The 15,052-nt window shown below is 34.9% G+C and overlaps 1 protein-coding gene across 4 annotated transcripts in view; it reads left to right on the forward strand.

The window, feature by feature from the left end:
- The window catches only part of HAPLN1 (hyaluronan and proteoglycan link protein 1), an 81,286-nt gene extending 73,517 nt beyond the window's left edge, over nucleotides 1-7,769 (forward strand). For all 4 annotated transcript variants that reach the window (XM_079145641.1, XM_079145644.1, XM_079145643.1 and 1 more), the window contains 2 exons: nucleotides 1,980-2,282; nucleotides 4,219-7,769. In XM_079145641.1, the coding sequence (XP_079001767.1) occupies nucleotides 1,980-2,282; nucleotides 4,219-4,508 (593 nt within the window). In that variant the 3' untranslated portion in view covers nucleotides 4,509-7,769. The remainder of the gene's footprint in view (nucleotides 1-1,979; nucleotides 2,283-4,218) is intronic.
- The last annotated feature ends 7,283 nt before the right edge of the window (nucleotides 7,770-15,052 follow it).

The following is a 15,052-nucleotide window of genomic DNA, read 5'->3' on the forward strand; positions in this document are numbered from 1 at the left end:
ATGGAATAGTTTCCTTTTCCTGGGCATTCCTGGTGTTGCCGAGGAAAGAAGACAGTAGTCACAAGGGACAGAAGCAGAGTAGTTCTTTCCAGGTGTTCACTGAGTTCCTAGCTCGGAGCCTGGGCACAGCCCTTCTTAGACAGAGCCTTCTCCAGGTTCTGTCTCCCTCTTGCCACAGCAGGAGTCGGTGGCAACCAAGGGAATCTTTTCCTTCTTCCTCTGGCTCCCATTCAGCTTATAGATCCCTCAGCCAAGAACCTGAGAAAGCAGAATGAGATGGAAGCTTCCTTGGATCTCTGCCTCTAGTGGTCAGTGCCAGCTGGACTGTTCTAGTGGGACAAACGTGTCCTACAGAGTCCTTCAGGATTTAGACTTGATTCAAGGCTACTGAAATTTCTTTTTGTAATCTTCCAGGACAATTTATAAAAGAAATATTTCCTGTGTACTGGTTATGCTCTCCATGAATTGTACATCATTTTTAATAGGGTCCACAGTTGTAAAGTGGTATATGTGATATAACCCACCAATTTACCGAGTCAGTGGGATAAGCTTGTGCTTTTCATATGCTAAAATACAAATCACTTATAATCGTATTTAGAAATATAATCATTCTGAATTATTTCATTAACTATGGGGGAGATACTCTGACACATGATCTTTCTTAAAGTCCAGTAAAAGATATAGTTTTGTTTTCTTAATCTGGTAATCCTTGACCTTTAAGAAACTGTTTACAATGTTGAAGGATAGCTCAATCAACTCCCATAATTAGTTTACCAACAGAAATGCTTTTGAAAGCCATTCATCTTCCCAGGCAAAGTGAATGTGAAGTCATACTGTGTACATTTCATAAGGAATTTTATTCTTTAATATTTAATCTCTTCAATAGTAACCTGTTAACAGATGCCTAGACTGTGCTTATATCATACAGGACAAGTTTAGAGAAGTTTTTAAAAAATATCTACTTGTAATAAAATTATTTTTCAAACCTTATTTTCAGTTTGCATTATGTAAATACGGAAGCTGAAAAATAGTAATGGAAAAATTTTTGAATGAAAACTCTTATTTTAGTTGTACTTTTCAAGCACAGAAAAACAATAATATTAAAGGCTACATTAACAGATAAGAGAGTCACAGAGCTTAATAGGGGAATGTTTCCCTGTACAAACTCATCTTATTAATATGAAATAAGACTATTAATTAGGTTTTTGTTGGATATGCAAATTCCCTTTAGAGTTTCCCCAAACAAGAAGCCCACAAAGTGGTCTGCAAGGTTTTAGGAACACAGGTAAAAGGAAACATATATGTGTATGAGTGTATATGTGTGTGTGTGTACACATATATATATATGTATATATATATAAAATACGTATAGTCATGAGGGAACGATAGCATTATTATATGAAAATATATAATATATAGGCACACATACACATATATATAATAAACATACATGTTTGAATTTTTTAGCATGTTTATACATTTCAAAGACTAGATAAAACTAATCACTAATTCCAAGAATAATTACTAACAAAAACATTGTAAATTTTAATAAATACCCTCTCTCCATGCACTGTATTTCTCACTACTCTTACTGTTCAGTACTGGCTTTTCCCTAGATGGAAAGAACTCCTGTTACAGGGGTAGTAACCAATAACAGTAGATCGGTTCCCAGGGAGGACTATTGGGAAACTATAATCTGCAAACAAATCATTTTCAAACAGAAGCATTTGAAGGCTTGAATCAAACTCTTAGCAAAGACAGCCAATCCCTGCATTATCAAATCAAGTAGTTGCTCATGAGATCCTTAGGGCTGAGAGATTGTTTGAAGGGGAAAGGAATTATGGGCAATTGTTGCAATTGACCAAAATTACCTCTTTTGATGGAGAGTCTTTTTTTTTTTTTTTAATCAGTGAAGTAGGTTTGCTCAGGTCTTTCCTTTTTTGTGCTACTAATCACCCCCTGCATTCTCCTCTGGACAGGTGTGGTATTCCCTTACTTTCCACGACTGGGGCGCTACAATCTCAATTTCCATGAGGCACAACAGGCTTGTTTGGACCAGGATGCTGTGATTGCCTCCTTCGACCAGCTCTATGATGCCTGGCGGGGTGGGCTGGACTGGTGCAATGCTGGCTGGCTCAGTGATGGGTCTGTGCAATACCCTATCACAAAGCCTAGAGAGCCCTGTGGGGGCCAGAACACGGTGCCTGGCGTCAGGAACTACGGGTTCTGGGACAAAGATAAAAGCAGATACGATGTTTTCTGTTTTACATCCAACTTCAATGGTAAGATATGAACTTCACTGCCTTCTTTCCTACCCCAGAGACCAAGCTGCACTCAACACTGCATTTGGCTATTAAAGTATTATCTCCTTAAAAAAAGAAAAACTTTGAAATATTGATCTAGTTTGAAAAGATATTAAAAGTTCTTGAAAATATCTGCATAATTCAAGCAAAAATTACATACTTCCAATGATCCCAGGTTTGGGGGTTCAGCATTTATTGTGAAATATCTGAAACTATCCCATGGTACTGGGTTTTGTTTCTTATAGCCAGGGAAGATGCTGCCACTGTGCACCCTCCATGTGCTATGACTTTCCCCATTGAAAAAAAGAGTGCTTCTTTATCACACAAGCTCTCCCCCTATCTATTACAATGCGATGATCAGCAAAGCTCAGGATGAAGGGGAGTAAGCAAGAAAAATAAAATAGAACTAACATTGGAAGCAAAAGCCAAAAAAAGTTTACATCCATTTTGATGACTCGTCTGTTGCAGTCACCCAATCCCACCCTTTTCTTGCCCCATCCGAAACTGGATACACAGTTTGTAAGGCCCAGTGCAAAATGAAAATGTGGGCCCTTTGTTAAAAAATGACTAAGAACTTTAAGAGGGTGGGTGACTACAGAGCACTAAACCAAGCATGGGGTCCAAGGTACTGCACAGGTAATGTTCCCACAGAGGAAACCCTGGCCTGGTCAGGTTCCCGGTGATACTTTGAAGAAAACAGAAAGGAATCAGGATCAACAGACTTTGTGGACAAATAGTACTATTTGCCTTGGTGCCATTTGTTCTCTGTTGGAACTATTCAACGTAGCTTTGTATATTGTAGCACAGAGCAGCCACACACAATACTGAGTAGATGGCCAAGGCTACGTTCCAGCAAACTGCACTTACGAAGACGCTTAAGACGCCAAGTTTCATTTGTGTGCTGTGGTTTTCTGACTCCTGGTATAGATTATAGAACTAATTCCTAGTTAAAGCTCCAGTGATGTCTACTTTTTTCTTTTTTTCAACTACATCCTCTCAACCTAGAAAGAATTAGTAGGTATTAATTTATACTTCAATAACCTGTATTTAGTGAAGGTCAGTGGGATATCACATCATAATATGTAATCAAATAAAAGGATGTGATTGCTTTCAACCTGAAACTGAGATAACAGAGAAGTTTTTCCTGTGTGTTTTTATGTGTATTTAATACATATCAACAGTATCTCAGCAATTAATTCTATGCAAGAAGTGGTTAAGACTAACTTGTCTTTCTTATGAAATCAAGAAACAACAGTGTCAGGGCTCAAAAGAAGGAAGTTGAAAAAAAATCAGTGAATTCATCGCCTTTACTAGTCAGGGAACACAGACTGCGTTTACATTCTGAGTACGTATTATTTGTGGCAAGTGACTTCCTGTATTTTATGCATTTTCATACTGTAGTCTTTGAATGAGAATAATGTCTTATTGATACCTGTAATGAAAAGAACTTGAGGGCTTTTGATTTTTTCAAATGGACTTTTTATGTCAGGAATGTTTTTTGATCCTTTCACATTCAAATTTTGCCTCTCCAGAAACTTGTACTGGGGTTCAGTCTTGCTACAGCTAGAATTTAAATAGCCCTTGCTTTTAACATGGGATTCTGTCTTCTCTAATGCCACAGAAGGGCTCTTTTAGTCACTAATTAGCTAAGAGAAACTGCATTTGTCATTGCCTTTTTCTTTTTAAAGCTATAAAAAGTATGTCTGAACACATATTAAGGGACAAGGAAAAAGATGAATTTAATGGAGACCCAGGGGTATTACATTTAATTGACAATCCTACGTTCCAGAAACTTCACAAACATTGCTTTGCAACTCCCTTCATTGAGACGCACTTCTGTTTTTGTCTCCCTCCATTTCTGTGTGGCTAGATGGCAGACAAGCCCATTGATTTGTCTCTCTCTCCTCCTCCACAGGCCGTTTTTACTATCTGATCCACCCCACCAAGCTGACCTATGATGAAGCGGTGCAAGCTTGTCTCAATGATGGTGCTCAGATTGCCAAAGTGGGCCAGATATTTGCTGCCTGGAAACTTCTCGGCTATGACCGCTGCGATGCTGGCTGGTTGGCGGATGGTAGCGTCCGCTATCCTATCTCTAGACCAAGAAGGCGCTGCAGTCCCACTGAGGCAGCAGTGCGCTTTGTGGGCTTCCCAGATAAAAAGCATAAGCTGTATGGTGTCTACTGCTTCAGAGCTTACAACTGAGAGTGCGCCTAGAGCGCATCTGTCTTAAAGTCGTTAAGAACATGTGAAAGGTTGTTTTGTTTTTTTTTTTTTCAGTATGAACTCATGCAAGTTACCAAAACTGTGACAACCCTTTTTTACTTACTGTAAAGAGTCATTTTCATAAAAACCAATTCATTAATTTGTTTTTGTAAAGCTATCATCCAATATATATTATAAATTAATATAATTTTGAGGGAAGCTCTACATAAGGAGGCTTTCGAGCCAAAATGTTTAAGCTACATCATCCCAACAAAGTATTCTTTCATGAACGGGGCATGCAATAGCTTGAAAACTGCTAGAATTAAAGAAAGTAAAGCTACTCAGAACAGCAGCTTCCACAAGCACAAGTTTTACACATTTCTACAATTTTGAAATGCACTATGATGAAAAAAATTAGAGCAACAGATTTGAAATACAGACTTCTTTACATAAATTGAGATTCTGTGAGGTTGCACAAAACTCAGTTTCACAAGGGAACAATCTACACTTTTCTAAAAGTTAATATTTCAAGTCTCCAGTATTTTACTCTTTGCCTTTTTGACCAAAAAGAATTCATATGGATTCAAATGCATAGTAATAAGCACAGTTAAAACTCCTTAATAATCCCATTTATATGTAGTATGAGACTTAAATAAGCAAATAATATTTAACCATTGAGAGACTCCTACTTTCTTCTAATTAAATTACATATGTCGAGAATTGTTTTATCTTTTGAGTAGCTTTACTGAGTTATATTTAAATTCTAAGGGCCCTTTGCTAAGCAGCATTTAGCATCCACTCAGGGCAGTTACATAGATAAACTGCTGGACAGAAAAATTATAAAATTAGCAGCTTGATTTTGTGTTAGCCTATGAAACATTATTATCACATAATAATAACTTTATTTAATATTTCTTTCTTATTTACATTACATTAAAAAGTTAAATCATTAAAGGAATGAATAACTATACACTTGCCTAATCAAGAAAAAAGGACCCAACTTTCAAAATTCTTATTATATCTATTGAATATACACTGCAAATCCCAAATGGTGCCTATGTTTGGGGAAGAAAGTCAACAATGTAGTTATAAACCTCCATCCAAATAGAAAACAAAATAAGTATCACTTTCTCGCTGGTCATTATTGGGCATAAATGAAATGCTAAAGCTGTCATCAAACAGTTTACACTAAAATCTTAAGGTCTTTAAATGAAAAGTTAAGCTTCCAAAAACCAACTTTCCATAATAGCAGCTCCAATCTTCAATACAGCTCTCTTTTCCTATATTTCTATGACATGTTGAGACCCCACAGGGACCAATATTTGTATTCAAATTACATTTCATGGTTTCCCATTGTTTTGCAATGAGTTCTAATAAATGGGATTTAGTATAATAATCCAAGTATGACATAGCTGGAATGCTTTCATGAATGTTTTTATGTAGATTTTTTTCCCGTGAACATGAGTAAATAAATCTGTTTCCTGAATTGATTGTGGTTGCATTTAAAGCTCTGTAATAATTCTAATAAATTTACTCTATAAATATAGAGTTATGTGTGTGGAAGGTATAAAACAATTGGAAGTCCATGAAACCATAACTATATTCATATATTATCTAGACAAAATATTGTAAATAAAAGTAGATCCTTTCTTTCATCAAAAGCATATTTGAAAATTTTCAGATGCTTTAATAATAAAGGATGACAATGTATGCATGCATGCACATATTTAAGTTAGTCTGGATATGCAGATTATGCAAAACTATAAATCAAAAGAGATTTTGAGGTTTAATTCAAACACTGGTGGTATAAATAGAACTCACACTTCTAAAGTTTTGATACCTGAGTGGTCTGGAATAAGATGAATATATTATTTAAAGAGGGGGCTATTTCCAAAGGAGCAACTCCAACACCTCAAGCCTGAGGGTTAGCTCACTGGAGAAAGCTTATACTTGAACCATTATTACCTATATTACAAGAATCTTATAGAAATGTAAATGGGAAAATTTTCTATTGAAGCAAGTACGTAGTCCTCAGTTATTGTTGCAGAACTTTACCTTTATAATGTTAAGCATAGCAGCATTTCTTAACTTTTGAATACTTATAAGTATAGGAATTGGTGCTGATCAAAATCTCTGTAGTGACCGTTAACTGATTAAGACCTCTTCCAATTGCCCACCATTTTCCCATGTTTGGAAAACAAAACAAAACAAAAAACAGAGTAAGCTCTGCTGAGCAGAATTTTAAACTTCTGATTTTACTCAAAATAAATCTTCATGCTCTTTGGACTCCTAATTGAAGAAGGGGTCTTTTTAATGTTCTCATTTTGTTGTTTTTTCCATCAGATATCTACTTTCCTACTTCATTGTCCAAGATGTTTCACTGAGAATGTTTGAGAAAGAAAAGTTATCCTAGTGCAATCCCTACCAGAAAGTTGGTAAAACAAGAACTAGTTCAGAAATTGCTTTTCAAGCCTACAATTCCAAATGTATCAGACAAATGAGATGGAAGGCTGGGTTACAAAATCTTGTTTCCATCATTTTATCTATAATTAACTCATGGTCTGTATAAAGAACAAAATATATTCACAAATTTCACTGAGACACAAATTACATTTGAAATTCAAATCAAAAGAGGTAATTCATACACAAACACAGTATAGGAATGAAAACAAGTTGTTACATTAACACTGGAAGCCATCTCTGAATGACTGCTGCCATATTTTATCACAGTAATTTTTAGCCAACTATGGCATTTGTAAACTTAAACTTTCTCTCATAGAAAGGGGGCTGGTACCTGTTAAAGTTTTGTTTTATGCAATAATATAGTTGCTTATTATTTTGGCAATTAGAAGTAGACTCAAAGGAGATTCCAGTTTGGTTGCTGGCAGCCATACTGGTTTTCTTGATTTCAGTACTCCAAAGAATACAGTGGTCTCATGGAGTAGCTGACCACTAAAGAGAGGAGGATTAAAAGGGAATCAGTTATCAGTTTGTAGCATAGAATGCACCAAGAAAGATCAATGGAAAACTGACATAGTTGTGTTGAAAAATTAACTGTATCACAGCTCTCTACTGCCAGAACAGCAATGGTGTACAACAAAAGAAATGAAAAATACAAAAGTCATCAAGCCATAGAGAAAATCAGTATTTAAAGGCATTTAATACCTACTAGTGCAAATTTGAAAAGAAGAAACAATATGTATTTAAAAAAATGTTTTCATTTTCTGTAAGATACAATGAACTGGTAAACATTAAAAGTCAATTTTGTGTTACTGCAGTATCTTTTGATTCTTCTGAGTTGTAGAACTAGCTATTTTACTTTGTGTCAAACTCTGTAAATGCATGATCACAAGAAAAAAATATCCTTGCTATGATATTTTTTGAGTTTGGATTGTAAACACATAGCTATTTGTATTTCTGAGTCTTTTTGCAAGGTTAAATATATATATATATATATGGTATTTGGATATATATAGATATAGATATGCACACACAAATAATCAGTAGTACTCTCTCTTTTACATAATTTTCTCTTTTATACAATTCAAAGCATAATTTATTTTGCTCACTAGGTGAACAATCCCAGATATTTATGGTGTGTTGATTAAATTAATATATCTGAGATACCTTATGACACCATTTCATGAGTACTCAATTTAAAGTTTTCGTTGAAGTCCTTTTCTCTAGTATAGTATAGCAAGGAATATGTTTTCTCATATTTTAATCCCTACCTTGAATTTTCAACATGAAAAAATAGTTTCTGGATTTTCCTGGCATGTAGAAATAGATTCTGGGGTACAAGATTCTTGCTGGTGCAATGATTTGCATGAAAACACTCCTTAATGAGTTTGAATCATTGACATTCAAACAAACAAAAAAAGTGTACTTCAAAAGTTTCCCCATACCTATTAGGAACATATTATACCGGCTTGGAGAAGAACATATCCCAAGAGTAATGTGAATTAAAATTTATTTTAGCATTTATGTTCTCACACGGGTGAAGATCATGCTCACTTTGCAGTCACTTTCATGTAGCCTGGTCATGCAGACCTACTTGGTAGTTATATTGAAGGGTCCTATGAAGTTTCATGATGCTTAAATAAAAACAAGCTAAATTGTTCAGACACAACACCTTTAGTCCCCTACCAAGTGACAAGGTTTGATACTAAGACTATTCTTCAGTAGAGTGAACCCTGTTCTTGATGGCCCTATGTGTAAAGAAAGTAATAAAAGGAAAATATTGTTGGAGAGCATGAGAAAGAACATAAACTATGAAGAAACTGACATATTTTCTTTCATATCTTGGCTCCTTGAGTCTTCCATGTAGGGTTACTTAAAGATTCTACAGTCTTGGGTTCTTGGCTGGTAGAATATTCAGGGCCTTAAAAGCAGGTTACATGCCGAATCTTAGGCATGAAAATACACTGCACATACTTTTTATTCATTGCTTTAAAAAGCAAACCAAGTTTATTCATTTGTGTGTGTGTGTGTGTGTGTGTGAGTGTGTGTGTGTGTGTGTGTGTGTGTGTGTGTGTTTCTTTCAGGCCAGTAAACTTCTGTCACATCCATAGCCACTCCGTCATCTGAAACATTTTAACTTTGCAGCCCAGGGTGCAATTCCATATCTTTTAGGAATCAAGCAATTTTCCTTCTCAGTTTAACTGTGTTACTCTCATGTTCACTAGATGGTCCAGGGTCTGGTTCCTCTACTGGTAAAAGTTAACTCTTTGCTTTAGTTGCAGTCTGAACTGTTGACTATTTGGGAAAATATCCCCAAGATAGACAGAAAGTTCAGATTCTTTATTACCTAATAATGAAACTATTCACTCTAATAACAAATACAAGATTCCCGGATGGTAATAGAGTTCTAAGAATATTATATCCCAATACTTTTATTTCTAAGGATCTTCATCCTGCTTGCAATATTTGTGTTTTGGGGAATTTTTTTTTTCAGGGGTACCAGTGATTGAACTCAGAAGCACTGGAACACTGAACAACATCCTTTGCCCTATTTTGCATTTTATTTAGCGATAGGGTCTCACCGAGTTGCTTAGTGCCTCACTTTTGCTGAGGCTGGCTTTGAACTCCAGACCTCCTGTCTCAGTCTCCCAAGTCACTGAGATTACAGGCTTGCATCACCACTCCCGACCCTGTGTTTTTTTTTTTTTTTTTTTGCGGGGGGGGTTTAATTTTCTTTTTTTTATTTTTGACTTTAAAAAAATTATCCCTTTGATTTTGATCAATGCAAATTCTACCTACCAAAAGTCATATATATGTAGGGAGCAGAGAAAGATAAAAAGCAAGTGAGTTTGAGGTTGAGGTTGAGGTTTTAGAGATTATGAAAAGCTTTTCTTTGAAGATGCTGAGAATCTTGCATGTGAATCTAAAAAGAGAGCTGCAGAACCACTCATTTATTAGTCTGATAAATAAACATATTTGCCTGGAAAGATTGGTAAAGCCCAGTGAAAGATAAATAATGTCCTTTGCAATTCTTCCTGTGCTCAAGTTCTGCAAACTTGACTTACTCCATAGGGAGATGTTTGCTCCTGTGATGAGAGGCAAATATAAAGAGGCTGAGAAGTGAATTTGGCTCTTCTAGTAAAAAGAATGCTGTTAAAAACCATTCTTTCAATTCAGTGCGCATGAAAGTCCAGTAATCTCTTCAAGTGATCATATTCAGGATAGTGGAGTTGCCTGGGTAGCCTTAGAAAAACACCAACGCCTAAATCCCTTCCCAAGATTACAGTCAGGGAAGTACCTGGACATCAGGGTTTTGTAACACCTCACTCCCATGCTTACCTGTATGCCCACTGATGCTAAATGATCATTCAGGGTTGTTGGGGTTAATAGGGTCTTAGCAAATTTAGGCAGTGGAAACCAAAGTCATTCCATGGATATATGATTAGGCTGATATTTGTAGCTGACTATGTAACATTCTTTTTAAAATCATTCAAGTAGTTTAGACTTGATTCAACTTTGAATATTCTTAAGCATAAGTATAATTCCTTTGATTTTTCTCTTCCTCTTCAAAAGAGATTATTGCTGTTATATTAGCAAATATGCATCTAGTTAGCCATTTATATGTTATCATCAATCACTGTTTCTGTAAAAACTATTTTAAACCACCTACATATCATCTTGACATCAAACCATCCTGGGTAAAGTACACTCATTTAAAGAATAAAACAATAATTGTTCAAAATATTTTGAGCATAAAATTTGGACTCCACATTGAAGTCAAAGGCTTCTGACACTCCAATTTATCTCAGAAAAAAAGATCTGTGTTCCTATTAACTGTGAACACAGCATTGCAAACATAGGATTTTGGACAAAATGAGTCAATACAACATTGGCAAAGTAGATGAGAGGAGAGAATTAAGGCAAGAAAACAAATCGAAACTAAATTAAACTAAATACCCTAAGAAAAAGAGATCAAGAGAAGAATTCTATCCTTGTCTTCAGCAAGGATATAGGGTTTGATAAATCGGCTTACCAAGTACTAGACACACTGTCTGTTTTAAAAACTCCAGCAGCACATGTTAAAATAGATAAAGACTATCATTTTCCCAAAAGCATATTTATTTTATGCCTTCATGCACATTGAAAACATGTGTTCCTCATAACTTGTGAAAAATACTGAAATGTTTATGATCTGCAGACATGGCACTACAGAGCTGCTCAGAGCATAGAGACTAGAACCATTGTGCCATAGTTCACATCTAACTCTAGCAGATATTCTTCCTGAGCAAATCATTTAACAGTTCTCGGCCTTGGTTTCTCCATCTAAAAGTAGAAATATTAATATTAATGATATCATTACTGCTAGCCTCATAGGATACTAAAATTTAAAAGAGTTAATATATTTTGGTAAAGCTAACACAATATACTACAATACACTACACAATATACTATACTACATAACACAGTATGCTACATTTGGTAACAACTAATACAATATACTACATTATTGTGTTAAGTATTTTACATATCAATTTAAGTGGATTAAATAAATTACATATGTAAAATACTTAATACAGTGTGATATATACCTTCCTTTTTAAATTGAGGAAATGAAAGCCCAGATAAGCTAAATGACTTGAGGAAGGTCAAGTTATTGTTAGCAAGTAAAGATCTAAATCAAGGGTAAGTTTCAAGGAATTGCCCTCTACACCACTGCATCATAATTAACTCATGTAAAACCAAAATTCAAAAATCAGGCCTCAGTTTTTTCATCCAAACAAAGGAGGTCATAAAGCTAACATTATATATCTTATTTTCTAATATTCAATTGAGATTACTTGAAAATACCAAGTTTATTGCTATTCATCATTACCTTGAAATGTGCTTATTGCTTACTTTGTTTCTATTTAAAGCTTGAATATATAATTATTTAAATTTTTATTTGCAAATATCTTTGGTTGATAAAGTTTCCAAAAGCATAAACTAATATTAGTTGATATTATTTATATATTGCTTACATATTATTTCATATTTATATGTGATAAAAATAATAGACATAAATAATATATGAATAAGTATTCAAATATAAACATAATAAATATATTTATTAAGTATAGATATATTCATATATTATTTCTTATATTATTGGATATTATTTTAATAATCCTTCACCCTCACCCCAAAGGCTAGAATAGTCCTACATAGCTTGAAGGCTAAAAATGTTTTCTTAAAAATTTAAAACATATTGATAGTAAACATACCCCAAAATTTAGTTAAGCACCAAACAAATAAAAATCAGCCATAATCCACATATCCAACAAAATAAGACGGTGTTAAATTTTGTTTTATGATGTGTAATGTTAAAAGAGTTATGTATGTGTGCAGCTACTGAATTTGGCTTGTCAGATCCAACAGATAATAAATATATTCTCTTATACAAGATAGCATTTTAGTAATAATATGGAAAGAAGAGCAAAAGAAAAATGATAGGTGAGAGAGAAAGAGAAGAAAATACATCACTAGACTTGGGGAAACACCAACATCTGAAGTCATGTAGCTTGTGGAGTCCTGGGGAAGCTTTTCAGGGTCCCCCTGGGAAGTCCTGGGCAGAGCATCCGCTCCATGGGTGAGACTCTAAAGTCTTATTCCCAGTGGGACTCCTTAAATACAAGTTAGAACAAAGAAAGCTCTGCTCTAATAACCTTCATGACTTAGTGATCCCTCATGGACACTTCATCCCCTAAGGACTGGCCAGGTCCCTGAAGGGAGGGAATGATAGCCTTGAGATGAGTGAAAGACTGAGTTCTTGTGAGTGAGCCAAACCCACTGAGAAGTCAGCATTCTTCAGATGTTCCATCAAGGGTGTACAAAGGTCATGGCAGGCACACAGACAGGGAAGATCTTTACTACTTTCCCTAGCTCTTTAAGATGTCATATTAGCTGTTATGTGTATGAATACATCACAGTTTTTAATAAAAAGTAGCCCATTAGAGATTTTAAACATTTGTAAATTATTCAATCAACTCTACAAAATATAACTTGTGTAAACAATGAATGATGTTCCTCATTTACCTGTGTATAAGGTAGAACTGTTTGAGTCCACTAAAACTCATCCCGATGCAGGTAGAAGATGTGAACCATAAGATTCATTGACACACTAGATTGAAATACTGGACTAACCCACTAGAAGGGGGAGCCTAAGCACTCCCTTAGTGTCCTTCTAGATTCCTTAATTCTGTGGCTTTCCCAGAGAGCACAGAGCAGGGAGCTCAAGGGCCTGACATTTGCATTTGTACAGGGGACAAGGGCCTGCCCCTTTCTAACCCAGCTTTGGACTACACCAACAGATATGAGGGGCTAAAGACCATAGGAATTTCCTACCAGGATACTTTCTGAGCAAAATAGTAATGTCCTAGATTGAATCTTTTCTCTATGGCAGAATAATTCTGAATTCTAAAGAAAGAATGATACAATGATCAATTATATGATCAGATTGCAAAGAAAAATGTTAATTAGAAAGGTGCACTATTACTATGAGAGTACTTATCAAAAAAAATATGTTGAACTGCTGAAATATGACCAATTTGTTGATAACTGGTTCCACTTAAAGGGTCAGGGAAGAAGTTCAGGCATCAGGGTTTTGCAAATGAGGACATACTTAGGAAACTTGGAAATACTTGAGCCAGTATGCAGCATAACAAAACCAAAAGACTGCTGCTTTATGCTCTAGAAAGTTCTTGGAGGAGAAATATCTCTATGATCCTTGTCTACAGAAATGCCCTATCTTACTGGTTAAAGCATTACTTCAAAAGTCAGTTCTGATATGTAATATAAATAATTCCTCTAACTTGTCTTAGAATAATGCAAGTATAAGCAATACACTGAAATATAACTAAAGATTGCTCCTTTAGAGAAACATTTAATTTTTTATACATATATAACCCTAAGAAATCACAAAATTTAACAGGAACGGGTATACAGTATTGATCTGAGCATCTGTACTATTCCCTCTTCATGTGAATAATACAACATGGCAACTAAAAATATGTATTGTCTTTATGATCTGAACTATGTGCAATAAATTAAGCAATGTTTTTGGAAGGGAATATATCAATATATTAATGGAGTTACCCTTTTTTCTTGTACTTCTAAAATTCCCACAAAAGAGATGTGCTATTTAATTTAGCAAAAGGACCACAATATTGATATATTCTCATTAGAACTTGGAAATTTCCAAAAAAATTGGGAAAATTGTGCTGTTATAAACATTGATGTGGCTGCGTTACTGTAGTATGCTAATTTTAAATCCTTTAGGTATAAACCAAAGAGTGGGATAATTGGGTCAAAAAGTGGGTCCATTCCAAGTTTTCTGAGTATTCTGCACACTACTTTCCAGAGTAGCTGCACCAATTTGCAACTCCACCAGCAATGTAAAAGTGTGCCTTTTTCCCCACATCCATGCCAACATCTAATATTGTTTGTGTTCTTGATAATAGCCATTCTAATTGGAATAAGATGAAATCTTAGACTTGTTTTAATTTGCATTTCTCTAATTACTAGAGATGTTGAACACTTTTTCATATGCCCTTCCACAGTGGAATGGATAAAAAAAACTGTGGTATACATACACAATCGAATATTATTCCACCATAAAGAAGAATAATATGGCATTTGCAGGTAAATGGATGGAGTTGGAGAATATCATGCAAAGTGAAATAAGCCAATCCCAAAAAACCAAAGACCGAATGTTTTCCCTGATAAGTGGATGATGATATATAATGGGGGTTGGGGGTGGGGGTTGGGGAGTGAAAGAAGAATGGAGGAACTTTAGATTATGTAGAAGAAAATGAGAGGGAGGGGGTGTGAAAAATCGTGGAATGAGACAGACATCATTACCTTATGTATGTGTATGATTACATGAATGGTGTGTATCTACATTGTGTACAACCATAGAAATGAAATGATGTACCCTATTCGTGTACAATCAAAATGCAGTCTGTAAAAAATAAAATAAGAAAGAAATTTTAAAAAAGAAATAGATTATATTGTTTTAAAAAATGACTTTCATTGTTTATAGTGCCTAT

This window comes from Sciurus vulgaris, assembly GCF_902686455.1.
Source record: "Sciurus vulgaris genome assembly, chromosome: 6".
NCBI lineage: Eukaryota > Metazoa > Chordata > Mammalia > Rodentia > Sciuridae > Sciurus > Sciurus vulgaris.